Raw genomic sequence first — 26,420 nt, forward strand, 5'->3', positions numbered from 1 at the left:
TAAATGCCAATAAAATGAAATATATTTTTGGACCCACAAAGACTAAAATAAATACACTTCCCCATTTAATAATGTATGTTGTAGTAAAATGTCCATGGACCAGTTATCCACATTATTGTCCAAGATTAAACTTTCAGCTGGACTCTCCAGGCAGTTTACTGGTGGCGTATCTTCCTTGACCAGTAACACACAAATGCCAGTGGTGGCTGCAATGTAGAAAACCCATTTTGTGTCCTCAAGTATTGTATGATGTCTCTGTCAGTCTCAATTCCTTCTCTCTTCCATAGCCTCAGAAGTGCAGATAGTTGGATATCCATTCCCTGATGGCAGTGACCCGCATATAGACTCCTGGGAAAGCAGTCCGTCCGCAGCCATGTCCCCAGCTAGTTACCCCGGCAACAAACCACTGGCCAGAGAATTCACGACATGTCAAGGGGCCACCAGAATCTCCCTGCGTTTCAGAAACGGAGATCTCGGTTGACAACTTTGTTAGAGAATTGAAAATACAAGGCAATAAGTACATCCAAAATGTGCATTGGTCCTGGGAAGATGGCTTTAGAGCATAAGAACAAAAATAAGTCACCTGATTTAGATGTTTGTCACCATAAATGTACTTTTGAGAACTGACTGCGTGTGGCATTATTTTAGTTATTTTGCTGAGTAGAGTGCCATTTGGCTAGCTAGACGCTGGATGCCTGGACCCAGGAATGCAAATCGGCTGACTTGGTTACATAAGCAGCTTAAGAGAAGAGGCTGACTGCCGTTTGCAGTTTTAAGGAGAAAAAATGTAAAGATAAGCATCACTTAAGTGCAGCAGTTTCTTAGAATAAACAACCACTCAAAGTTAACTTTAAAAGATAAGTTAAAATGTTAACTTATCTTGAGTTTAAATGTTTTGAAAGACTTCAGTTGCATCCAACTTGGAGATAGTGTGCACTGCACTTCATGTCATTTGAGCTCTTACCAGGCATGTGTCTTTGCCCCCCTCCATGTAGCCGGCACACATCATGCTTGGGGTGAGGCTGTTGCCGTATGCCTGCTGGCAGTCTGACTGCTCGATGATGTTCACATCAGCTTTCTGGAGCAGGTTGGTCAAAGAACCTGTGGGTGAGACAAATGTTAACATGAGTCACATAGTCAAATAATGACATTTCAAGATTTATACACACATCACTTATTTGAACATATGAAACATTTTATCACAACAGAATGTCTTGATATCTGATATTACTCTCACCTCCCTCCCTCATGGAGCCCCAGCCAGTGATGTAGCACTCAGTGTTCTTCAGAAAGGTGTGTACAGGAGAGGGGAGGCAAACCAACTGGATTGTGTAGGACCTGGGTGCTGGGACAGCCATCTCCAGCAGGGCCACATCATGGTCCATGTTGGTACTGTTGAAGCCCGGGTGCAATATGATCCTCTGGATGGGGATAACCAGAGCTCCCACCCCGGACCTCAGCACTGAACCCAGACTCACTGACCAGGCGACAGGGTTGGAGTTACTACGGTGATGAGATGAGGACAATGAGCTGATGATTTAACTGGCCGTTTAGGCAGGGAATGGATTTTGGAGTATGTGTAGAAGTGAATGTTCTATATACAGTTAGTTATGAGGTGCACTGGAGACAGACAGACATGCACACCTTTACCCTATTCTTAAAAATGAAAGGATATGTTATGGGGAATCTTATGTCCCTCCCTGTGTAAGTAAACAATTTATGAATGATTCCTCATGAAACCCAGACGAAAAAATCCATGACTTTGAGGATTATCATGAAATGTAATCCATAGAATAGTACTTTAGACGAAGGATTGTTGACTCATATTTGACAGTTGTATCTAGAACAATTGAGAAATAATTTATAAAAGTTTATATATTTATGACATTTTAGCCTTACTCATGTCTTACCCAGACTCATTAGTGTTTCATCTGTAGGTGCTACAAAGCAAACATGGGTGTCACGTGCTTGCTCTGTAATATGAGTAGTATTTTGATTTCAATAACTTTTCTAAACATTAATTTATGAATATTGAAAAATATAAAGCTGAATATTGAAAAGACAATTTATTTGGCAATTTTTTACATTGTTGAAAGTAATATACTCTTCGACAGAGTCAATCAACTAGATTCCGATTTTATTTTCTTGAGCGGATGGTCGGGGGCCCGGAAACATAATTACAAATAATTTGTTGACTGCAAGAATCCCAAACAGATATAATATTTGACTAAAACAATCATTTCAAACCATGCTTACATTTGTATACGATCACGTCTCTCTATTATGCGTGGGAATACTTGGGAACAGATTTCCAAAATTAAAATAAATTGGAGTTGATTTCCTGGTGTTTTTAGTATTTTATGTCCAACAATGGAAAAAATAAAACATGTTTTTGCTTAGGACACTAGGGGGGCAAAATTCGGTCCATGGGCTGCCAGTTGGGGAACCCTGCTCTACGGGCATATCACAATTTAAAAAGTGGGATCCCTGCTACTTTTAGAGTTATGATCAAATTTGTAAGTGTTACCAAAAGAGTGAATGTGAAAATGGATTCAAAATGTTCACCTTCTGCTGGTGATTTGCTGGATGTGCAATGGATAAAGTAAAAGAAAGTGCTGTGATTGGATACATTGCCGACTATGCCAATTTCTCTATATACTAAAACAGGCCATAACTTTAAAACTAGCAGAGATCCCGCTCTGGAACTTTGATATGCACGTAGAGTATATTATGTATAGAAAAATGTATGTTTATATTTGTCAATATTCATAAATTAATGTAAAGAAAAAACAGTTTTGGAAATCTAAATACTACTCATATTACAGAGCAAGTGGTAAAGCTTCATATGACACCAATGTTTGCTTTGTAGCATCTACAGATTAAACATTAGGGAGTCTTAAAGGAGGCCTGGGTAAGGCCAAAATGTCATAAATATGCCAACTTTGATAAATAATTTCTATATTATGCGTTTAGATACAAATGTCAAATGTATGTCAACAATCTTTCCTCCAAAGGACTAATCCTTGGATTACATTTCATGAAAATCCCCCAAATCATAGTCTTTTTTTGTCTGGGTTCCATGAGGAATCACTCTTCTACAGTATGTGACAATGTGAATGGTCTACAATACATGTTAGGCCCTGACAGACAGTGATGTATTCTGTACCCTTTGAAGCAGTGGGCAGCAGTCAGGAGCCACTTAGAGTGTATGAGAGTGGCTCCACAGCGGTGTAAGCGTTGATACTGTAGGCTGCCAATCCATGGCCACTCCCCCCTCCGTGCAGTCAAGCCACCCACAATCCTCTGGGAGCCCACTGCCGGACGCATGCCACAGTCTAAGGAGAGAGAGAGTACAGGATGGCAACTTAGAACTTTAAAAGTCATCAATGTTTTGAAGAGGGATTGTAAAATTGGGTCCATCTACATCTGCTACATACAGTGCCTTCAGAGAGTATACCCTTGACTTATTCCACATTTTGTCGTTACAGCCTCAATTCAAAGTTGATTAAATATATTTTGTTTCTCACCCATCTACACACAATACCCCATAAAGACAAAGTGAAAACATGTTTTTTGAAATTTTTGCAAATTTATTGAAAATTAAATACAGAAATATCTCATTTACATAAGTATTCACACCACTGAGTCAATATGTAACGGTTGTCGAAGTCGTTCTCCTCCTCAGACGAGGAGGAGCATGGATCGGACCAACACGCAGCGAGGTATGTAGACATAATGAATTTTAATTATAATAACGAATACGAAAAATAGAAGACAAACTACAAAACAACAAACGACGTCAACAGACCTGAACATGCGAACTAACATAAACACGAAGAACGCACAAACAGACTAAACAAAACGAAACAGTACCGTGTGGTGCACAAACACAGACACAGCAACAATCACCCACAAACAAACAGTGTGAACAGCCTACCTAAATATGGTTCTCAATCAGAGGAAACGTAAAACACCTGTCCCTGATTGAGAACCATATCAGGCTAGTTAACATGAACCCAACATAGAAACACATAACATAGAATGCCCACCCAACTCACGTCCTGACCCACTAAAACAAACAATTAACACAATAACTAGGGTCAGAACGTGACACAATATATGTTAGAATCACCTTTGGCAGCAATTACAGCAAGTCTAAGAGCTTTGCACACCTGGATTGTACAATATTTGCACATTATTCTTCAAAAAATTCTTCAAGCTCTGTCAAGTTGGTTGTTGATTATTGCTAGACAGCCAAGTCTTAGTCATTTTCAAGTCTTGTCATAGATTTTCAAGCTGATTTAAGTCAAAACTGTAACTAGGCCACTCGGGAGCATTCAATGTCGTCTTGGTAAGCGACTCCAGTGTATATTTGGCGTTGTGTTTCAGGTTATTGTCCTGCTGAAAGGTGAATTTGTCTCCCAGTGTCTGTTGGAAAGCAGACTGAGCCAGGTTTTCGTCTAGATTTTGCCTGTGCTTAGCTCTATTCCATTTCTTTTTATCCTAAAAAACTCCCTAGTCCTTGCCGATGACAAGTATACCTGTATACCACATGACCACATGATGAAGCCAACAATATGCTTGAAAATATGAAGAGTGGTACTCAATGATGTGTTGTGTTGGATTTGCCTCAAGCATAACGCTTTGTATTCAGGACATGAAGTTAATTTATTTGCCACAATTTCTGCAGTTTTACTTTAGTCCGTTATTTACATTTTAGTCATTTAGCAGATGCTCTTATCCAGAGTGACTTAGAGTTAGTGCATTCTTCTTAAGATAGCTAGGTGAGACAACCACATATCAGACATAGAAAGTACAACATTTTTTACTCATAAGTAGCTACAGTATCAGCAAAGTCAGAGCTAAGGAAGGTGTCAGGTGAGGGGGGGGGGGGGGGGTGCTGTGGGATTATTTAAGATACTCTTTGAAGCGGTAGGTTTCAGAAGTTTTTCTGAAGATGGGCAGGAACTCTGGTGTCTTAGCTTCAGGGGAAAGCTGTAGGGGTGGGAGGGCCAAGAGACCAGAGGTGGCAGAATAGAGTGCTCAGGTTGGAGTGTAGGGTTTGAGCATAGCCTGAAGGTAAGGAGGGGCAGTTTGTCTTGTTGCTTCGTAGGCAAGTACCATGGTCTTGTAGTGGATGCAAGTTTCGGCTGGAAGACAGTGGAGTGGGCAGAGGAGTGGTGAGACGAGGGAGAACTTGGGAAGGTTGAACAACAGTCGTGCTGCAGCATTCTCGATAAGTAGCAGGGGTTTGATGGCACAAGTGAGAAGCCAGCAAACAGCGAGTTGCAGTAGTCCAGACAGGCGATGACAAGTGCCTGGATTAGGACCTGCACCGCTTCCTGTGTGTGGTAGGGTCATACTCCATGGATGTTGTAGAGCATGAACCTGCAGGGGCGAGTCACTGYTTTGATGTTTGCAGAGAACGACAGGGTGTTGTCTAGGTTCACGTCAAGGTTCTTTGCACTCTGGGARGGGGACACCGGGGAGTTGTCAACCGTGCTGGAGAGGTCTTTGAGTGGGTAGGCCTTCCCCGAGAGGAAGAGCAGCTCCGCCTAGTTGAGGTTGAGGTGGTGGGCCGACATCCAAAATGAAATACACTACATGATCAAAAGTATGTGGACACCTGCTCATCGAACATCTCATTCCAAAATCATGGGCATTAATATGGAGTTGGTCCCCCATTTACTGCTGTAACAGCCTTCTGGGAAGGCTTTCGACTAGATGTTGGAGCATTGCTGCGGGACTTGCTTCCATTCAGCCACAAGAGCATTAGTGAGGTTGGTCACTGATATTGGGCGATTAGACCTGGCTCGCAGTCGGCATTCCAATTAATCCCAAAAGTGTTCGATGGAGTTGAGGTCAGGGTTCTGTGCAGGCCAGTCAAGCTCTTCCACACCGATCTCGACAAACCATTTCTGTATAGACCTCACTTTGTGCACGGAGGCATTGTCATGCTGAAACAGGTAAGGGCCTCCCCAAACTGTTGCCACAAAGTTGGAAGCACAGAATCGTCTAGAATATCATTGTATGCTGTAGCGTTAAGATTCCCCTTCAAGGAAACTAAGGGGCCTAGCCCGAACCATGAAAAACAGCCCCAGATCATTATTCCTCCTCCACCAAACTTTACAGTTGACACTATGCATTCGGGCAGGTAGTGTTCTCCTGGCATCCGCCAAACTCAGATTCGTCCGTCAGACTGCCAGATGGTGAAGTGTGATTCATCACTCCAGAGAACGTGTTTCCACTGCTCCAGAGTCCAATGGCGGCGCGCTTTACACCACTCCAACCAATGCTTGGCATTGCGCATGGTGAACTTAGGCTTGTGTGCGGCTGCTCAGCCATGACAACCCATTTCAAGAAGCTCCCGACAAACATTTACTGTGCTGAGGCTGCTTCCAGAGGCAGTTTGGAACTCGGTAGTGAGTGTTGCAAGCGAGGAGAGACAATTATAACGCGCTACAACACTTGGCGGTCCCATTTTGTGAGATTGTGTGTCTTACCACTTCACGGCTGAGCCGTTGTTGCTCTTAGATGTTGCCACTTCACAATAACTGCACTTACAGTTGACCTGACGCACTGACTTGTTGGAAAGGTGTCATCCTATGACGGTGCCACATTGAAAGTCACTGCGCTCTTCAGTAAGGCCATTCTACTGCCAATGTTTGTCTATGGAGATTGCATGGCTGTGTGCTCGATTTTATACACCTGTCAGCAAAGGTGTGGCTGAAATAGCCGAATCCACTAATTTGAAGGGGTGTCCACATAGTTTTGTATATATAGTGTATTAAGTTATACCGCGACCACCATGGCATTTCTCTTTAAAAATTATTTCACTGTGACCTGCTGCTGACTGTCAGGCAGTGAGGCAGGCTGTTTCTGAGTGAGTGAGTGGTGGGAAGGGCTGGAGGGGTGTGTGTGTTGAGAGAGCACTGCAGCAGGCAGCTTAGTCCACTATTGGCTGAGCCACTTGAGTGAGAGGAGCAAGAGCAGCACTCGCGCATGTCATGACAACTTTTTACTAGCTGTAGGCAGGCTATGTACACTGAACAAAAATATAAACGCAACATGTAAAGTGCTGGTTCCATGTTTCATGAGCTGAAATAAAAGATGGCAGAAATGTTTCATCTGCACAAAAAGCATATTTCTCTCAAATTTTGTGCACATATTTGTTTACATCCTTGTTAGTGACCATTTCTCCTTTGCCAAGATAATCCATCTACCTGACAGGTGTGGCATATCAAGGAGCTGATTAAACAGCATGATCATTACACAGGTGCACCTTGTGCTAGGGACAATAAAAGGCCACTTTAAAATGTGCAGCTTTGTCACACAACACAATGCCACAGATGTCTCAAGTTTTGAGGGAGAGTGCAATTGGCATGCTGACTGCAGGAATGTCCACCAGAACTGTTGCCAGAAAATGTAATGTTAATTTCTCTACCATAAGACTCCAACATAGTTTTAGAGAATTTGGCAGTACATCCAGCCGGGTTCACAACCGCAGACCACGTGTATGGCGTTGTGTGGGCGAGCGGTTTGCTGATGTAAACGTTGTGAACTTAGTGCCCCATGGTGGCGGTGGTGTTATAGACAGTCATAAGCTACAAACAACGAACGCAATTGCATTTTAGAGATCCTGTGGCCCATTGTGAGGCCCATTTCTTTTAAGGTATCTGTGACCAACAGATGTACATCTGTATTCCCAGTCATGTTTTATCCATAGATTAGGGCCTAATTAATTTATTTCAATAGACTGATTTCCTCATCTGAACTGTAACTCAGTCAAATCTTTGAAATTGTTGCATGTTGCGTTAACATTTTTATATWTTTTTTGTTCACTGTATTTTTGTTCAGTATAGGTTGTCATTATGCAGACGCCTACTTTTTTACAACCCTTCTTCCATAAAACATTAACACGCTAGAACTGATGCACATCAAATAAATAAATGAGCCAAAGCACTGGAAAACGACTTTGTGGGCACTAGAGCGCATTACATAACTTGACGCTGAGGTGGTTTAAGCTCCATTCTAATGTCGACTTCTCTTAAAGAAAACGGTATCAAGCGAAGTGTTTTACGCATGCTCATCAGTTCTTGGGTATCGGGGGCTGCGCGATTGGAAATCTGAAATGGAAGTTATGGAAATCCCTCGCCTGGTTCATTTTATGGGGAAAAGTCCTCAATGCAACTGACATTTGCCTCTGTTCGCCATCAATTAGCCTATTAATGTATATACCATTGTAGGCTACTGTAGGCTAACATTTGCTCAAATAAATATGTGGAATTAACGATATCACTGGAGTCATTGCAAATTAATTTGTGCCAATTTGTAGCCTTGTGTTATTATGCAATTATTAATGGCCATGTTTAATTAATTCAATCGGCAGTTATCAAAGCTCTATCGCAATTGCCGATCAGTTGTTAGAACGCATTACATTGACCGTAACAGTACACAGATTAGGCTACAAGTAAAACATATATAAAATAAAAACACTAGCTGTTGTTGACAAGCATATTCAGTTCATATACATATTATTAATATTTAATTCAGTGATTGAAATGATGACCCCATCCTCAGTAGCCTATTCCAGCTGGCTATTGGGAAACGCAAGCACTTCTTACCTCGAAATCGCCTCCCTATTCATGTTGATTGAATTAGTCTCAAAATTATAATAGTAATAATAATAATGAATCTTTAGTCTCTCTCTTTTTCATAAATGTCATTCAATCCCAAGAGGCTGAACTTATCTCACCAGAGAAAGCAAACGAGGGAACGGAACAGTGCCCCTCTGTCTCAGTATGTGTAGCATATCTATCTGTTGATGTTTGGTCAGAAAGAGTGTGACATTGCTGCCACCATTAGCATTGAATACAAGGGAAGTCATTTGGCCTACTTTGATTTTTTTTTWAAGTATATATACATAAAATAATAGCCAATCAGCGTTGAGCTAAACTGAGCGAGCTCAACTGTGAATGGTCCTGGAGCACCAAAAAAAAAAGTGTAAAGGGAAGCCAGTTTGGATTTGGCTTCAGACCAATCACAYTACAAGTCAAATATCATTATTGACAGAAAAAAAACTTTAATTGTTGGATCTCATTGTGTTGTTGTCCTCCGGTGGCTAGCTAGCTAAAAWTGTCCCTTTCCTAAATTAGCCATGGATGTAGATAGTGATTTGGACTTGTGGTTTTACTTAATTCTCCGTACTGGCCCCTAACCTGAGAGGGTGGGAGTTCGACATGTTAACAAGATGGCCTGGCGTATTGTTGCCCATAAAATGATGTTAGGCTAGCAAGCAAGTACTTTTTTAAAAATTATWTATTTATTTTTAAATAMATTTTATCCCATTTTCTCCCCAATTTTCGTGGTATCCGATTGCTAGGATTAATATCTTGTCTCATCGCTACAACTCCCGTACGGGCTCGGGAGAGACGAAAGTCGAAAGCCATGCGTCCTCCGAAGCACAACCCCCCCCAAAGCCGCACTGCTTCTTAACACAGCGCGCCTCCAACCCGGAAGCCAGCCGCACCAATGTGTCGGAGGAAACACCGTGTACCTGGCCCCCTTGGTTAGCGCGCACTGCGCCCGGCCCGCCACAGGAGTCGCTGGAGCGCGATGAGACAAGGATATCCCTACCGGCCAAACCCTCCCTAACCCGGACGACGCTATGCCAATTGTGCGTCGCCCCACGGACCTCCCGGTCGCGACAGAGCCTGGGCGCGAACCCAGAGACTTTGGTGGCGCAGCTAGCACTGCGATGCAGTGCCCTAGACCACTGCGCCACCCGGGAGGCCCCTCAAGCAAGTACTTAAGCCAGGTAGCCTAGGACAACAAAAACTAAAAGCGTGTACTGTATGACAGAGTCATAGACCGTTTAGGCAACATGAAAGAGGAGGATGGCATTGGMGTTTCTCTACTAGTACTGTAGGCTGAGTCACACACACACACACACCGAGAGAGAGACATCAGTACCATGGACAGCCACATCATATTTAGCTTACGTTGATTGGACTAAATCATTTTTGGTATCTTTTAGTTGTTACTGTATTAGACTAAGAATAGGTGATTACATGATGTTGAAATGGTTCTGGAACAGTGGAGACAGATATAGTTTTCTTTGCGACTTGAGGTAACTCTCCATGGTTCTAAATCAATAATTGTTTTGTTGTACAAAAAATGTTGGAAACATTGCCTTGCTTGACATTGCTATAGGTCCTGTAACTGTTTGTTAATTCCAATATGTTTTGTGGACTTCACCGGACAGATGTTGCTCTCCGGTTTTGTAATGAAATAAATGTATGGTTGAATTTATTCTGCCACTTCTTATTGTCTCGGCCTTAGGCCTATATATCACTGTCTAAAGGCATATGAACTAACAGGTTATAGAGAAAACAATGTAGTTATCACAACACAGGTTGTAATATGACATTTTTCTCTCGATTGGCTTCCCCGGTGATTTTACCCGTCCACCGCTACTGTGGACTATGCCTATTGAAATTACAAGTCAATCTCTCAAATGGGCCATTTATAACGGTTTGTAGTCTTAACGTCTGACACATAATAATGGCACAATTGCCATAAAATAGCCCAACATTCATTTTTTAAGTGACCCCAATTTTTTTTTTACTATGTTGGTAGCCAGTATATAATAACAATAAGGGTTTGTGGTATATGGCCAATATACAACGGCTAATTGCTGTATCCAGGAATTCCGCGTTACGTCATGCTTAAGAACAGCCCTCAGCCATGGTATATTGGTCATATACAGTACCATACCCTCCTCGTGCCTTATTGCTTAATCATAGCAGTCAAATTAGTTAAATCCACATCCATTGATGGAAAATGATCTGGCGAGTTTAATAGGGGCAAATTATCTTTTCTCTTGCGACATATTTAAATTATTTTATTACGTCATGTCATAGCTCGCAATAATTATTATTTTGATCAACCGAATTTTGCTTCTAACGTTGTTACAAGTTACATAGATATTCCTTCTTAATTGTCTCGATAACGTTATGGAAAAAGGGTTTATTGTATAAATGCGGAAAGTTTTCAGGCCTTTTGGGCAGGTTTTGAGTGGTCATTGGGCTGGGAATTGTATCTAGACCTGGAAACCCTGCCTGGTTGGAGCAGCCTGCCAGGTAGGATGCAATCCAAGAGTGTGCAGAGCCTGAGACACCTAGCCCTGAGAGGGTGGAGAGGAGGATCTGATGGTCCATGGTGTCGAAGGCAGCGGTTAGATCTAGGAGGATGAGAACAGAGGATAGACATTTAGCTTTGGCAGTGACACAGAGAAGAGTAGAAGCATGACTGGTTAGGGTCAAGAAGATTGTTATGAGAGAGATAGCGAGAGAGTTGGTCAGAGACAGCACACTCAAGTGTTTTGGAAAGCAAATAAAGGGATACCGGTCTGTAGTTTTTGATGTCAGAGGAGTCAAGTGTTGGTATCTTGAAGAGGGTAGCGAGTCAGGCTATTTTAAGTCAGAGGGGACGCAGCCAGTGGTCAGGGATGAGTTTATGAGGGAGGTCTCCAGAGATGGTCTAGGGAAGGGAGGAGGGGATGGGGTTGAGAGGGCAGGTTGTCGCGCGGCTGGACCTCACTAGTCGCAGGATTTCATCTGGAGAGAGAGGGGAGAAAGAGGTCAAGGCGTAGGGTAGTTCGRTGTGAGTGGGACCAGTGGACTCAATAGGCTGAGTGAATGAGGAGTGGATGTCGTCAACCTTCTTTTCAAAGTGGTTGACAAAGTCGTCCACAGAGGAGGAGGGAGGGGAGGGCGTGGAAGATTAAGGAGTTTCCTAGGGTTAGAGGCAGTAGCTTGACATTTATAGTGATATAACGTGGCTTTAGCAGCGGATACAGAGGAAGAGAAGGTTGAGTGAGGGAGTGGAAGGATGATAGGTCCTCCAGAAGTATAGTTTTCCTCCATTTTCACTGTTCTGTAAGCTCACAATTAGTCACTCTGCCATGGAGCAGGAAGGGAGGGCTGAGCCGGCCTGGAGGAAAGAGGGATAGTGCGAGTCATAGGATGCGGAAAGGGAGGAGAGTAGGATTGAAGAGGCAGAATCAGGAGACAGGAGGGGAAAGGATTCAGCAGAACAGAGAGATGATAGGATAGAAGGGGAGAGAGTAGTGGGAGAGAGAGCGAAGATTGCGACTGCACATTACCATCTGGGTAGGGGCTGAGTGACTAGGATTGGAGGAAAGGGACACAGAAAAGGAAATAAAGTAGTGATCAGAGAACTGGGGGCGAACAGCATCTAATAAAGATGAGGTTTAGCATATTGCCTGCCTTGTGATTGGGAGGAGACTAGGAAAGGGTGAAGTCAAAAGAGGCAAGGAGGGTAAAGAGAGAGTTGGAAAGAAATTAATCRAAGACAGACAGGAAGGTTGAAGTACTAAGAGCGGTGAGCCATCGCCAGGAAATTTGCTTATCAAGGTGTCAAGCTCATTGAGGGAACCTCAAAGAGCACTCTGTAAGGGCACCTGGTGTGCGATAGATGACAACAATGTTAAGCTTTAGTGGACAAGTGACAGTGACAGCATTGAATTCAAATGAGGAGATGGACAGGTGAGAGGCAGAAAATAGAAAATCTCCACTTAGGAGAAATTAGTAGCCCTGTGCCACCACCGCGACGACCAAATAATCTCGGACTATGAGAGAAAACATTGTCAGATGAAGCCAGAGCAGCTGGAGTAGCAGTGTTCTCTGGGGTGATCCATGTCTCATCGGGGCAAAAAGTCAAGGGACTGAAGGGCAGCATAGGCTGAGATTAACTCAACGTTCTTGACCGCAGATTGCAGTTCTAAACGCTGCCAGAGACCAGGAATTCCACATGGGTTGTACGCGCCGGGTACACTAAATTAGAAAGGTTGCAGCCAAGGGGTGGGGAGCGTCTGTAAAGCCTACAGGAAGAGGAGCGAATTGGGAACACACACATAGTTGCAAAGCTACAAAACAGCAAAATTAGATAATTTGAAAATAACTAGGTAAGATACTCAAGTGAAAGAGTGGTGTGGAGCCTTCCTTTCCTTCCTTCCTCAAATAACTCTGCAGAAGAACTCGGCTGAACCGTCTTTGATTCGGCAATGGTCTTAGTTTTGTGACGAAACTGCCGCTGAAAAGACCACCGCTGAGAAAACAGGGGAGACTGAAGTACTAATATGTATTGCTAATTGCCTTGCAAAGGTGAAGAGCACACCTCCTGGTACTAATTGCTGATTGCCTAGGAGAGGAGAAACCACTCCCTTCCCAATAAAGCCACTGATTACCAAAACAACAACAGTCACAAATTGCCCTGCCCCTTAATTCTGGTTGATGTGTCAACAATAATCAGCAAATTAATAGTAGTCAGCAGTTCACACAGCAAGTAGGCTACTGGGAAGACAGGCAGCACTTAAAGTAGATGGCCCTGGCTCACAAAAAGACAGTATTAGACAACAACAGATAAAGACAAAAAGTATACTTATCACTGCTGGAGATATCAAAAGTTTCACCTGTCTTTGTGATCATCTCCACCCCCCTCCAGGTGTCGCCCATCTCCCCCATTATTCCCTGTGTATTTATACCTGTGTTCTCTGTTTGTTCGTTGCCAGTTCGTTTTGTTTCATCAAGCCTACCAGCGGTTTTCCCTCTGTTCCTGTCTCTCGATTGTTCCTGTTTTCTAGTTTTCCCGGTTTTGACCTTTTCTGCCTGCCCTGACCCTGAGCCTGCCTGCTATTCTGTCCCTTTGCCCCACCTATCTGGATTACTGACCTCTGCCTACCCTGAGCCTGCCTGCTGTTCTGTACCTTTGCCCCACCTATCTGGATTATTGACCCCTGCCTGCCCTTGAACTGTCTTTGCCTGCCCCTGTTGGATTGCCCCTTTTGTGTTCCAGGCTCTGGTAAATGATGTTCTTCGCAACATGTTGAACCGGTTCGTCTTCGTCTACATTGATGACATCCTCATTTTCTCCCGCTCCCCCCAAGAACATGTGCTCCATGTCCGTCAGGTTCTTCAACGCCTTCTAGAGAATCAGCTGTTTGTGAAGGCGGAGAAGTGCGAGTTGCATCGCTCCACCATTCCCTTTCTGGGTTACATCATCTCTGCTGGGAGTGTCCAGATGGATCCCGGGAAGGTGAGAACGGTGGTGGATTGGCCTCGGCCTATGTCCAGTGTGCAGCTGCAACGATTCCTGGGGTTTGCCAACTTCTATCGTCGCTTTATATGGTGTTACAGCACCCTGGATCCCCCCCAGTTTCTGCACTCACCTCTACCAAGGTTCCGTTCACATGGTCCTCTGCCGCTGACTGGGTGTTCCGGGACCTCAAACACCGGTTCACCACTGCTCCCATCTTGGTTCATCCTGACCCTTTCAGTCAGTTTGTGGTGGAGGCCGATGCTTCGGATGTCAAAGTGGGGGCTTTCCTGTCCCAATGTTCTGCCCTGGACCTTAAGCTGCATCCCTGTGTCTTCCTCTCCCAACGCCTCATTTCCACGGAGAGGAAACACAATGTGGGGAATCGGGAGCTTCTCGCGGGGAAGATGGCATTGGAGGAATGGAAGCACTGGCTGGAAGGGGCGGAACATCCGTTCATTGTGTGGAACGACCACAAAAACTTGGAGTATCTCTGCACCGCCAAGCACCTCAACTCCAGACAAGCGAGATGGGCCCTGCTGTTTACCCGGTTCAACTTGTCCCTCTCTTACCGGCCGGGGTCCAAGAACGTCAAGCCGGATGCCCTGTCTCGCCGCTATAGCCCCACAATTACCACCCCGGAGCCCGAGACCATCCTTCCCACCTCATGCCTGGTGACGGCACTCAGCTGGGGTATAGGGAAACAGGTCCGGGAGGCGCAGTGGTCCTAGCCGAACCATGGGGGGGCACAGATAACCGGATGGTTGTGCCTGACGCTGTCTGCTCTGCGGTCCTGGAGTGGGCCCATTCCTCCAGGCTAGCTCCCGTCAGACCCTGGCCTTCGTGTGACAATGCTTTTGGTGGCCTACTATGGTTCCGGATGTCGCTGTGTTTGTCAGAACAAGACTCCTCGGCAAGCTCCGGCTGGTCTTCTGCAACCACTGCCTGTCCCTCACTGTCCCTGGTCCCACATATCTCTGGATTTCATCACGGGTCTCCCCCCGTCTAAGGGCAACACTGCCATCCTGACTGTGGTCGCCCGGTTTTCCAAAGCCGCCCACTTCATTCATCCCCTCAAACTACCCTTGGCCAAGGAGACGGCCCAGCTCATGGTGCAGCACGTCTTCCTGATCCATGCACCGCCCATGGACATGGTTTCCGACCGGGGGCCTCAGTTCCCATCCCGGTTCTGGAAGGCGTTCTGCACCCTCATTGGGTCGTCRGCCAGCCTGTCCTCTGGGTTCCACCCCCAGTCCAATGATCAGTTGGAGCGAGTCAACCAGGACCTCAAGACTGCGCTGCCTGGTCTCTGCCAACCCCACCACCTGGAGCCAGCAGCTTGTGTGGGTGGAATACGACCGCAACACCCTTCCTTGCTCTTCCACGGGGCTATCGCCATTTGAGTGTTCCCTGGAGTATCAGCCCCCGCTCTTCCCCGGGCAGGGAAGAGGTCGGCATACCTTCTACTCAGATGTTTGTCCGCCGCTGTCGTCGTAACTGGAGGAGAGCCCGGTCGGCCCTCCTCAAGACCATCTCCAGGTATCGACGACAAGCGGATCGCCATCGGACCCCGGCTCCCCGGTATCGTCTCGGCAGAAGGTATGGCTATCCACTTGGGATTTGCCCCTTCGGGTGGAATTCTGCAAATTCTCCCCCCGGTTTATCGGCCCGTTTCCCATCTCTAAAATGATTAGCCCCTCTGCTGTTCATCTTCTGTTGCCCCGTACCCTTCGTATACACCCCACGTTTCATGTGTCCCAAGTTAAACCCATGTCGCACAGCCCTTTGTCTCCTGTTTCCAGGCCCACCCCTCTCCCTCGTCTGATCAACAGCCAACCGGCATACACGGTGAGGTGTCTCCTGAATGTTCGACCTCGGAGCAGGGGTTTCCAGTACCTGGTTGACTGGGAGGGTTATGGCCCGGAGGAGAAGTGCTGGCTCCCCGCCAGGGCCTCATTGCGGATTTCCAATGCCGACACCCCGGTCAACCAGGTATGCACCCAGGACGGAAGCCAGGTGGCGCCCCTGGGTTTTCCCTCTGTTCCTGTCTCTCGATTGTTCCTGTTTTCTAGTTTGGACCTTTTCTGCCTGCCCTGAGCCTGCCTGCCATCCTGTACTTTTGCCCCACCTATCAGGATTACTGACCTCTGCCTACCCTGAGCCGACCTGCTGTCCTGTACCTTTGCCCCACCTATCTGGATTATTGACCCCTGCCAGCCCTTGAACTGTCTTTACCTGCCCCTGTTGGATTATTAAACTGTTGTTAATTCAATGTTGTCTGCATCTGGGTCTTACGTTGAAACGTGATACTAAATATAGAATGAAGCACACTGAGATAGCGCCTGAGAAGCTGGTTATATACCGTACTCAGAAAAGAGGTGATGCATGTTTGGAATATTTTTATTCTATACAGGCTTACTACTTTTCACTCTCACTGTCATTTAGGTTAGTATTGTTGAGTAACTGCAATGTTGTTGATCCATCCTCAGTTTTCTCTTATCACAGCCATTGAACTTTGTAACTGTTTTAAAGTCACCATTGGCCTCATGGTGAAATCCAATAGGTGCCCTTTGCGAGGCATTAGAAAACCTCCCTGGTATTTTTGGTTGGATCTGTGTTTGAAATTCACTGCTCGACAAAAAATTGTATGTGTGGGGTCATTCAAAATCATGTTAAACACTATTATTAGAGTGTGCACTAAGTTATTATGTGACTTGTTATGCAMATTTTTACTCCTTAACTCATATTTCATTCATTTGTACACATTTCTTAAAACATAATTCCACTTTGACATTATCGGGTATTGTGTGTAGGTCAGTGCCCCAAAGTTGAAATTKAATCCATTTTAAATTCAGGCTGTAACACAACAAAATGTGGAAAAAGTCAAAGGGTGTGAATAGTTTCTGAAGGCATTGTATGTTGACAACTGAGACGTTTGTGAGACAGGCCAGCGATAAACTCACCACAGTTCTTCTCATCAGCCTCGTTAGAGCAGTCAATGACACCATCACACTCAGGGTTCATTTTGCTGACACACTCCCCAGCCCTGCACTTGAAGTTCTCACTACAGTTCACAGCTGCCAAAAAAACACAATTACTTACAGTGCATTCGGAAAGTACTCAGACCCCTTCGCTTTTTCCACATTTTGTTACGTTACAGCCTTATTCTAAAATTCTCATCAATCTACACACAATACCCCATTATGACAAAGCGAAAACTGTTTTTTAGACATTTTTGCACATTTATTAAAATAAAAAAATATACCTTATTTACATAAGTATTCAGACCCTTTGCTATGAGACTCAAAATTGAGTTTAGGTTCATCCTGTTTCCATTGATCATCCTTGAGATGTTTCTACAACTTGATTGAAGTCCACCTGTGGTAAATTCAAATGATTGGACATGATTTGGAAAGGCACACATCTGTCTATATAAGGTCCCACAGTTGGCAGTGCATGTCAGAGCAAAAACCAAGCCATGAGGTCGAAGGAATTGTTCGTAGTGTTCCAAGACAGTATTGTGTCTAGGCACAGATCTGGGGAAGGGTACCAAAACATTTCTGCAACGTTGATGGTCCCCAAGAACACAGTGGCCTCCATTATTCTTAMATGGAAGAAGTTTGGAACCACCAAGACTCTTCCTAGAGATGGCCACCTGGCCAAACTGAGCAATCGGGGGAGAAGGGCCTTGGTCAGGGAGGTGACCAAGAACCCGATGGTCACTCTGACAGCGCTCCAGGGTACCTCTGTAGACATGGGAGAATCTTCCAGAAGGACAGCCATCTCTGCAGCACTCCACCAATCAGGCCTTCATGGTAGAGTGGCCAGACGGAAACCACTCCTCAGTAAAAGGCACATGACAGCCCGCTTGGATTTTGCCAAAAGGCACCCAAAGGACTCTCCGATCATGAGAAACAAGATTTTCTGGTCTGATGAAACGGAGATTGAACTCTTGTCCTGAATGCCAAGCGTCACATCTGGAGGAAATCTGGCACCATCCCTACAGTGAAGCATGGTGATAGCAGCATCATGCTGTGGGGATGTTTTTCAGCGGAAGGGACTGGGAGACTAGTCAGGATCAAGGGAATGATGGACGGAGCAAAGTACAGAGAGATGCTTGATTAAAACTTGCTCCAGAGCGCTCAGGACCTCTGACTGGGGCGAAGGTTCACCTTCCAACAGGACAACAACCCTAAGCACACAGCCAAGACAACACAGGATTGGCTTCGGGACAAGTCTCTGAATGTCCTTGAGTGGCCCAGCCAGAGCTCGGACTTGAACCCGCTCGAACATCTCTGGAGAGACCTGATAATAGCTGTGCAGCAACGCTCCCCATCCAACCTGACAAAGCTTGAGAGGATCTGCAGAGAAGAATGGGAGAAACTCCACAAATACAGGTGTGCCAAGCTTGTAGCGTCATACCCAAGAAGACTCAAGGCTGTAATCGCTGCCAAAGGTGCATCAACAAAATACTGTTTAAAGGGTCTGAATACTTATGTAAATTTGATATTTCAATTGTTGTTGTTGTTTTTTTGCAAAAATTTCTTTAAAACTTTATTTGCTTTGTCATTATGGGGTATTGTGTGTAAATTGATGAGGGGGAACAGAACAATTTTATCAATTTTGGAATAAGTTCGTAACCTTACAAAATGTTTTAAAAGTCAAGGGGTCTGAAAATTTTCCGAATGATCAAACATCAACTACCTAAAATGTCTCTATAACCTTGCTTCCAAAATTACCATGCAGGAGTGGGGCTGCTACCATTGTCTTGGAAATAGGACTGACTGTTGGTGTCGTAACTGGCACCATTGGCGGGGTGTGGGCAGGGTAGTGGACCATGCCAGGGTTGGTGTGGCTGAGGATCCAGTTGCGTAGCCTGGTGACGCGGGAATAGACCCCTGGCCTGTTGATCTGAGCACAGCCCACGCCCCAGCTCACCACCCCAGCGAGGAAGAACCGCCCTGGGGCCTCCTCACACACCAATGGCCCTCCAGAGTCACCCTGATAGTGATTTAATATAAAATCAGGGAATTTGTCAACATGCCATAATCCCAGCCCACTATTTGTAGGACAGCCCTAAGGGTCAATGTGTTATTTGAACTCAAAGTACACATTCCACACAACAATAATAGAAAAAAAGGACATGTATTTTGTATGTATAATAGTATTATAAACTGGGTGGGTCGGGCCCTGAATGCTAATTGGCTGAAAGCCGTGAGTATACCACGGGTATGTAAAAAAAATATGTTTTTACTGTTCTAATTACGTTGGTAACCAGTTTATAATAGCAATAAGGCACCTTGGGGGTTTGTGGTATATGGCCAATATACCACGGCTAAGGGCTGTGTCCAGGCACTCCACATTGTGTCGTGCTTAACAACAGCCCTTAGCCAGGGTGTATATATATATGTTGGCCTTATTACTTAAATAGAGCCACCCTGTAGGGGAACAAAAATGTCAAAGACTCCAAGCGGATAGCTTTTCAGGCTCATCGCTCTCTCTTTCTCACCTGACAGGAGTCGACCTTCCCTTGTAGGAAGCCAGCACACATCATGTTGTCGGTCACAGAGCCTCTGTAAACGGACGACTTGTTGCAGACCTTTGAATCAATGATATTAACCACTGCCTTCTGTAGAGATCGTGGCGTATCAACTACACAGCACAACAGAGAGCAGGGTCAGTGAGCACCACAATACAAAGGGTAACTTGCAAAGGTGTGACTTTAGTTATGCTGTAGTTGTAAAAACAAATTCAAAGTTAACTCACAGGAATGCTGGTTGAGAGCCCCCCAGCCTGACACCACACAGTTCCGGCCTGGGCTGAAGACATGGGAGGAGGAGGGCAGACAGACAGGCTGAATGTAGGGGCTGAAGGTGAGAGGGGTCTCTAGCTCCAGCATGGTCACATCGTTGTCAGTGGTCATAGGGTTGTAGTCTGGGGACACAAACACAGACTTGATGTTCACAGAGATGGCTTCTGACTCTTCTCCACTCACCAGGCTGGCTCCTACCAGGGCTGTCCATTCTTTTGGGTCATTGTCCCTGTAGGGAGTTGGAAAAGAGAGGTCAATTCACTCAACTTCAAACTGACACTCCTCACTTCTCAACGTTGATAGCCTATGTGTGGCAAGTCTATTGACAGGTGCAAGGGGTTGTCACTAGTTACCACAGCCACAAAGAAACCCCACATATTTCTACAATGTCTCTGATTAAAATGAGATTTTGAACATAGCCTTAACCCTAACCTTAACCACACTGCTAACTTTATGCCTTACCCTAACCTTAAATTAAGACCACATTTTTACGCTAAATCCAATTTTGACTTTGTGGCTGTGCTATCTAGTGGAAACTGGTGCATGGTGTAGTAACCTACTTCTCGAAGCAGTGAGCAGCAGTGACAAGCCAATGGCTGTTGATGATGGAGGCTCCACAGTTGTGTCTGCCATGCAGCCTCAGACTGACCTGCCAGGGCAGCTCCCCAGGACGGGCATCCACTCCACCCACTATTCTACTGCCCATGGCCGGGCGTGTCCCACAGGCTGGGGACAACAGCAGTCAGTTAGTATATTGTGAAAATTGTATGTTTTAGTGTTTCTCTCTGTCCTGACTGTCTGTCTCTGTCTGTCAGTCATAGAGGTTAAAGAGCACTTACAGCAGTAAGCTTCATCAGAGCCGTCGGCACAGTCCGGGATGAAATCACACTCGGCGTTGACCTTGGTGACACACTCCCCATTGTCACAGGTAAAAGTGTTGTCAGGACAGCTGGCTGAGGAGAGACAGTATCATATGGTCAGACGGAAAACCCTGACCTGCGGCGCCTTGACTTTTCTAGAGCAATCAATATCAGAGTAGAATAGAAACACTCACCCATATCGTCTCCAATGTTATAGAATGACTTCCCACTGGCCCCTGGGGAGTGAACACGAAAATAAAAGACTGGATGAGGAAGAAAGCATGACATAATATGTAACTATACACTTAAATGATAGTTGTGAACTATGCATTATCTATACCCCCTCTTTTTCAACATCTCTTGATCTGTTTTGGTCAAAACATTGTAACTACAATCAGGATATATGTTAGTCAGGGTGTTTGAGTGTGAGTGGGATTTTCTATCATACATCATAACTATCGGACAAAAAAAGATGACATAGTACCCAGTAAAACAATAGTGTTGATCTCTCCAAACTCAGGCACTTCTATGGGCTTCCCATGAAACAGGGCGTTCAGTCCTACCCTTAAAAGGTCCTGAATAAAGTTATCAGAGTACTGCTGGACCTTGGACACGCTGAAGACCAGTCGATATGTGGCCATCACATTGCCATTGATGTTACTGGAATAAAGGGAAACATCAAATTAAAGTAAACAAATATAAAAGGTTCTAAAACACTTGTTTACTATACATTTCATATAAGTATGTGCGGTCCTCTGTAGCTCAGTTGGTAGAGCATAGCGCTTACAACGCCAGGATAGTAGGCTTGATTCCCGGGACCGCCCATACGTAAAATGTATGCATGCATGTAAGTTGCTTTCGATAAAAGCATCTGCTAAATGGCATATGTTATTATTCAGTGTAACATTCATTATCTTTGGACTTACCCATAGGTAACAATATTACAGTCGATATAGTGATGTGCTATTGACGAGGCAATGAAAATATTCTTGATCTGCAAGTGGATTGAAAGATTTGAACTATTTGTTAATAAAATCATTAAAATGTGAACGTGTGACATGAAATCAGGCCCCAGGATCTCAGTGCAGTCAGCTCTTACCTTAGTCTTTAGAGTAAAAGTGAGCACTATAGAGAATGCAGAGCTTTCAWCTTGCAGGTCAGGGCCATACTTGAGACCCTTCAACTCTACCGTCTCCATGAAGTAATGCTCCTCTTCCACCAAGTATGCTGTTGATGTCAGAGAGGATCAAACATCTGTATGCAATTGATTATTACTACTCAAATAGCCGATACATTATCGGTAATAAGCATTATGTAAGTCACATGACTCACCAACCAACAAGCCCACAAAGAYGCTGATGAATAAGACTAGGATGAAAGCCAGGGTGATGTTCCTACAGCAGACAGAGTTGGGGGGAGTAGGAGCGGCTTCCCCTGGGGACCACTCACGATCCTTCTTTAACTCCATGTTGGCTTCAAAGCAACCTTACCTCATACAGAGCATTCCAGTATCTGCACATAGAATGGAATACTCAGTCAGTCAAAGATTGGGAAATGCATTGCAGGCTTTCCTTTTTTTGGCACACCGTGTAATAGTAGCTTGTACACCTTAAATTTAACCCTGTAATAGTAGCCTACTCTACGTAAAGCATATCAAACCCCATTTAACAGAAAGTTATAAAGAATAATGGCAAGATGGGTATGAAATTTTAGGGCCATTTTTTTTTCTCTCACCTTTATTTAACCAGGTAGGCCAGTTGAGAACAAGTTCTCATTTACAACTGCAACCTGGCCAAGATAAAGCAAAGCAGTGCGACAAAAAACAACACAGAGTTACACATGGGATAAACAAAAGTACAGTCAATAACACAATAGAAAAATCTATATACAGAGTGTGCAAATGGAGTAAGGAGGTTAGGCAATAAATAGGCCATAGTAGCGAAGTAATTCAAATTTAGCAAATTAACTCTGAAGTAATAGATGATGATGTGCAAGTAGAAATACTGGTGTGCAAAAGAGCAAAAAAGTAAATAAAAACAATATGGGGATGAGGTAGGTAGTTGGGTGTGCTATTTACAGATGGGCTATGTACAGCTGCAGCGATCGGTAAGATGCTCAGATGGCTGATGCTTAAAGTTAGTGAGGGAGATATGTCTCCAACTTAAGCGATTTTTGCAATTCGTTCCAGTCATTGGCAGCAGAGAACTGAAAGGAAAGRYGGCGGCCAAAGTAGGTGTTGGCTTTGGGGATGACCAGTGAGATATACCTGCTGGAGCGCGTGCTACGGGTGGGTGTTGTTATGGTGACCAGTGAGCTGAGATAAGGCGGAGCTTTAGCTAGCAAAGATTTAGGGTAATGGAATATACTGTAGGTCTACTGGTCGAACTTCTTAATCCCGCAATGATACTACAACTTGTGGTGATATTTAGTTACATGAGATATCTATTTTTGACCAGATAATATTTACATTGCATAACTCTGTTAAGGTCATCATAATGATGGGTGCGGCTCTCATGGGGAGAAAAGGCTGGTCTCCCATCCAATGTTATTCCATTAGTGGAAATACACCACCATGGAACAATGGAACTAAATATTCCATTTAACTAGGCCATTGAAAGTTTTAAACCAGGTTTTCATCCATCCTTTGTATGCGAGTAAAGTACACAGTAAGATAAAACAAATGTAATGACAGGCCTGATGGCAACAGAAAATGTTTCGGTAAACTTTACAAATGTCCACAAAACCAAAAACGCTAGACAAGGTGGGATCTTTTTGTGTCGGTAAAATGAATTATGCTAGAAATTTCGGTGGAACCCTTTTATGCACAAATATTGATATAATAACCATAATATCGAAGCAAACTTGTAGTTAAACGCTGGCTGGCTGGTTGACCAGGCTGTGCGATGAGATGTTGTGTGGTCCTCCCACTACGACTCGGGAAAGCATGTAGTTTTTAGGCTACAAATTAAATAAATGATGAACTCCACAGGGTGGTGTAGGTGCAAGGTCATGAGCTTGATGCGACTTTCCAATAAATATCAAGGGTCTTTTTCTGGTGACATGATTTTCGATGCTTGGCTACCATAGCACATCTATAATTTAGCCCAAACAACTACCTCTTCCCCTACTGTATTTATTTATTTATTTTGCTCCTTTGCAACCCATTATTTATATTTCTACTTTGCACATTCTTCCACTGCAAATCTACCATTCCAGTGTTTTACTTGCTATATTGTATTTACTTCACCACCATGGCCTTTTTTTGCCTTTACCTCCCTTATCTCACCTCATTTGCTCACATTGTATATAGACTTATTTTTCTACTGTATTATTGACTGTATGTTTGTTTTACTCCATGTGTAACTCTGTGATGTTGTATGTGTCGAACTGCTTTGCTTTATCTTGGCCAGGTCGCAATTGTAAATGAGAACTTGTTCTCAATTTGCCTACCTGGTGGAAAAAATTAAATTAAAATAAAAACAATTTTGACAAATAATCTCGCTCTTTTGTTCATAATAGCCCTCATAATCTCATCATGTAGGATATTCGTGCACTCTAGCCAACAGCGCGCAGATAGTACTTTTGTGTGCGAAAACTTTCAGTTGAGTGGAAAATGCGATGGAAACCCATGTAACTTTTTTWTTTTTATATTTGGTACATGGGAATTTAAACGCAAAGGTATTTTTATGTGCACTACATCCTCACGCACAGATTTATCTGCAACAAACCCATTTGATGGAAGCACATCTCTCGTGGGAAAATGCGCATATTGTTTTCTTGCGGATGTTAGACTAGTCTCATGAAAATCTGTTGCAAATTGGATGGAAACCTAGCTACTAACCACGTTTACATCCACAGTTTTTATGCGAGTAAAGTTATACCTTATTTAAAAAATCAAGACAGTTGTGATGGAAACAGGAAGTTTGGGTATAATTTTATAAATGCCAACAGATCATTTTTTAGTTCGACATGGTGGGATATTTTGTGTTGGTAAAATGAATAATGCTATAAATGGCGGTGGAAAAGCCTTTATGCGCAAATATTGATATAATAATCATCAAATATAAGTAAACTTCACGCGATGATATGGTGTGTGGCCCTCCCACTATGACTCTGGAAACCATGCATTTTATTAGGCTACAGATTTCATAAATTATGATGAACTTCCCAGGGTGGTGAAAACTGCAAGGTGATTTTGATGCTCCTTTCCAATAAATATCGAGGGTATTATTCTGGTGACATGGTCAATGCTTGACTGCCATTTGACAAATACAAATATTCTCGCTGTTATACATAATCTCATCACGTCTAGCCTACTACCTGCGTTGTATCTGCAGGCCTGCACACGCCAATACCAGAGTAAGCACATTTGCTATTAAACTCAACCGTTTTTGTGACAAGAACTATCGGTAAAGTTGAAAATTCGATAGAAACACAATGAACTTTATGTTTTGATTGGGTACATGAAAATGTTAACGAAAAAGTAAATGTTGTGTGCACTAAATCACCACGCACTGATTTTTATCGTCAACAAGTCCATTTGGTGGAAACACCAATGGTGGGAAAATTCACATAGGATATTTTCTTTATGCGGATTTTAGAACAATCGCATGAAAATCTGTGAGCAATTGGATGAAATGGATGAAAACCTAGCTACTAATGCAAAGAAAGCTAGCAATTTACTATGAGTAAACATGCACAATCAATATCAATAGACATTGGTATTATTAATAAAAGTGGAGGTGAAATAAAACTATACATATTTAGTAGGCTATACTTAGGTGTTTATGATTTTCATCTAAATTTCTTATTTGATGGCTTCAATTTGGCCGATTTCGAAACGTACGCTCATCCGTCAAAGGCGCATCGGAGTAATGGATCGCCCTAAGGAATGGATAGGCCAAATAAAAAGTATGAAAAATAGGAGAAGTAGTCTGTTGTTTGAAGTCCATGTAAGAAAAACAAATGCTATGAGTCTACACGCCACCAACGGCATTGTGAGATGAGCAGCCTAAACTAGTTGAATGTAATTTTAGAAACACTAAGCGCCACTTTAACGCATAAAGTTATGTGAGCAATTCGACACGACAGGTGCTAGCACTCATTAGTTACTGCTTACAGTAAAAGTAAAACGATTTAAAGTATGCCAACTCACCTGTCCCGTCTCCAATGTCCGACACTGACGATCACAGTATCCTTTTCAGAGGATGAGTCGGGACAGACAAAAGATCCATGGAGACTAAATACATCGGAAACAGGTCCAGTATTTGTTCAACCTGCCAGTGGGCGTGAAGGCGCTAGAATCACCTTGTGCTCATGTACTTCCCTTCACAAATCCTCTGAGTCCCCCCTCCCACCAACCCTGATCCCACCTAGAGCCTTAAAAAAGGTTTTGGCTACATCCCGGTTTACATAGGCTTCATTGTACAAATGATGTGACCTAACAGTATTATAAGGTGTGTAAAAATCTACACGTAAATAAAAACAAAGGGTACTCCCTAGTATTAATCATGGAATTACTTGAAATGTTGTGACATTTATTTTGAGCTAAAAAATGTGAATTTCATAGGAGTTGAATGTCAAATCAAAAATAGTTTTGATTGGATACACACTATATATACAAAAGTATG

The 26,420-nt window shown here is 43.8% G+C and overlaps 1 protein-coding gene across 5 annotated transcripts; it reads right to left on the minus strand.

Annotated features, from left to right (window-relative positions):
* On the minus strand, positions 1-26,039 carry tmprss9 (transmembrane serine protease 9). Of its 5 annotated transcripts, XM_070435130.1 has the most exons (18): positions 25,946-26,039; positions 22,525-22,578; positions 22,123-22,302; positions 21,890-22,017; positions 21,717-21,784; positions 21,275-21,450; positions 20,985-21,026; positions 20,770-20,883; positions 20,491-20,656; positions 19,885-20,159; positions 19,628-19,770; positions 18,858-19,119; positions 17,082-17,195; positions 11,108-11,242; positions 3,167-3,335; positions 1,238-1,503; positions 965-1,101; positions 1-451 (listed from the first exon to the last, which is right to left on the minus strand). In XM_070435130.1, exons 3-18 carry the CDS (start codon positions 22,256-22,258, stop codon positions 290-292), a joined length of 2,493 nt encoding a protein of 830 aa, XP_070291231.1. In that variant the 5' UTR covers positions 22,259-22,302; positions 22,525-22,578; positions 25,946-26,039; the 3' UTR covers positions 1-289. The 5 variants fall into 5 exon arrangements, with proteins under 5 accessions (XP_070291231.1, XP_023826737.1, XP_070291232.1 ...); XM_023970969.2 differs by lacking the exon at positions 11,108-11,242 and having other exon boundaries at positions 25,946-26,038; XM_070435131.1 differs by lacking the exon at positions 22,525-22,578 and having other exon boundaries at positions 25,946-26,033.
* Positions 26,040-26,420: the final 381 nt, after the last annotated feature.

This window comes from Salvelinus sp. IW2-2015, linkage group LG26 (assembly GCF_002910315.2).
Source record: "Salvelinus sp. IW2-2015 linkage group LG26, ASM291031v2, whole genome shotgun sequence".
NCBI classification, from domain to species: Eukaryota; Metazoa; Chordata; class Actinopteri; order Salmoniformes; family Salmonidae; genus Salvelinus; species Salvelinus sp. IW2-2015.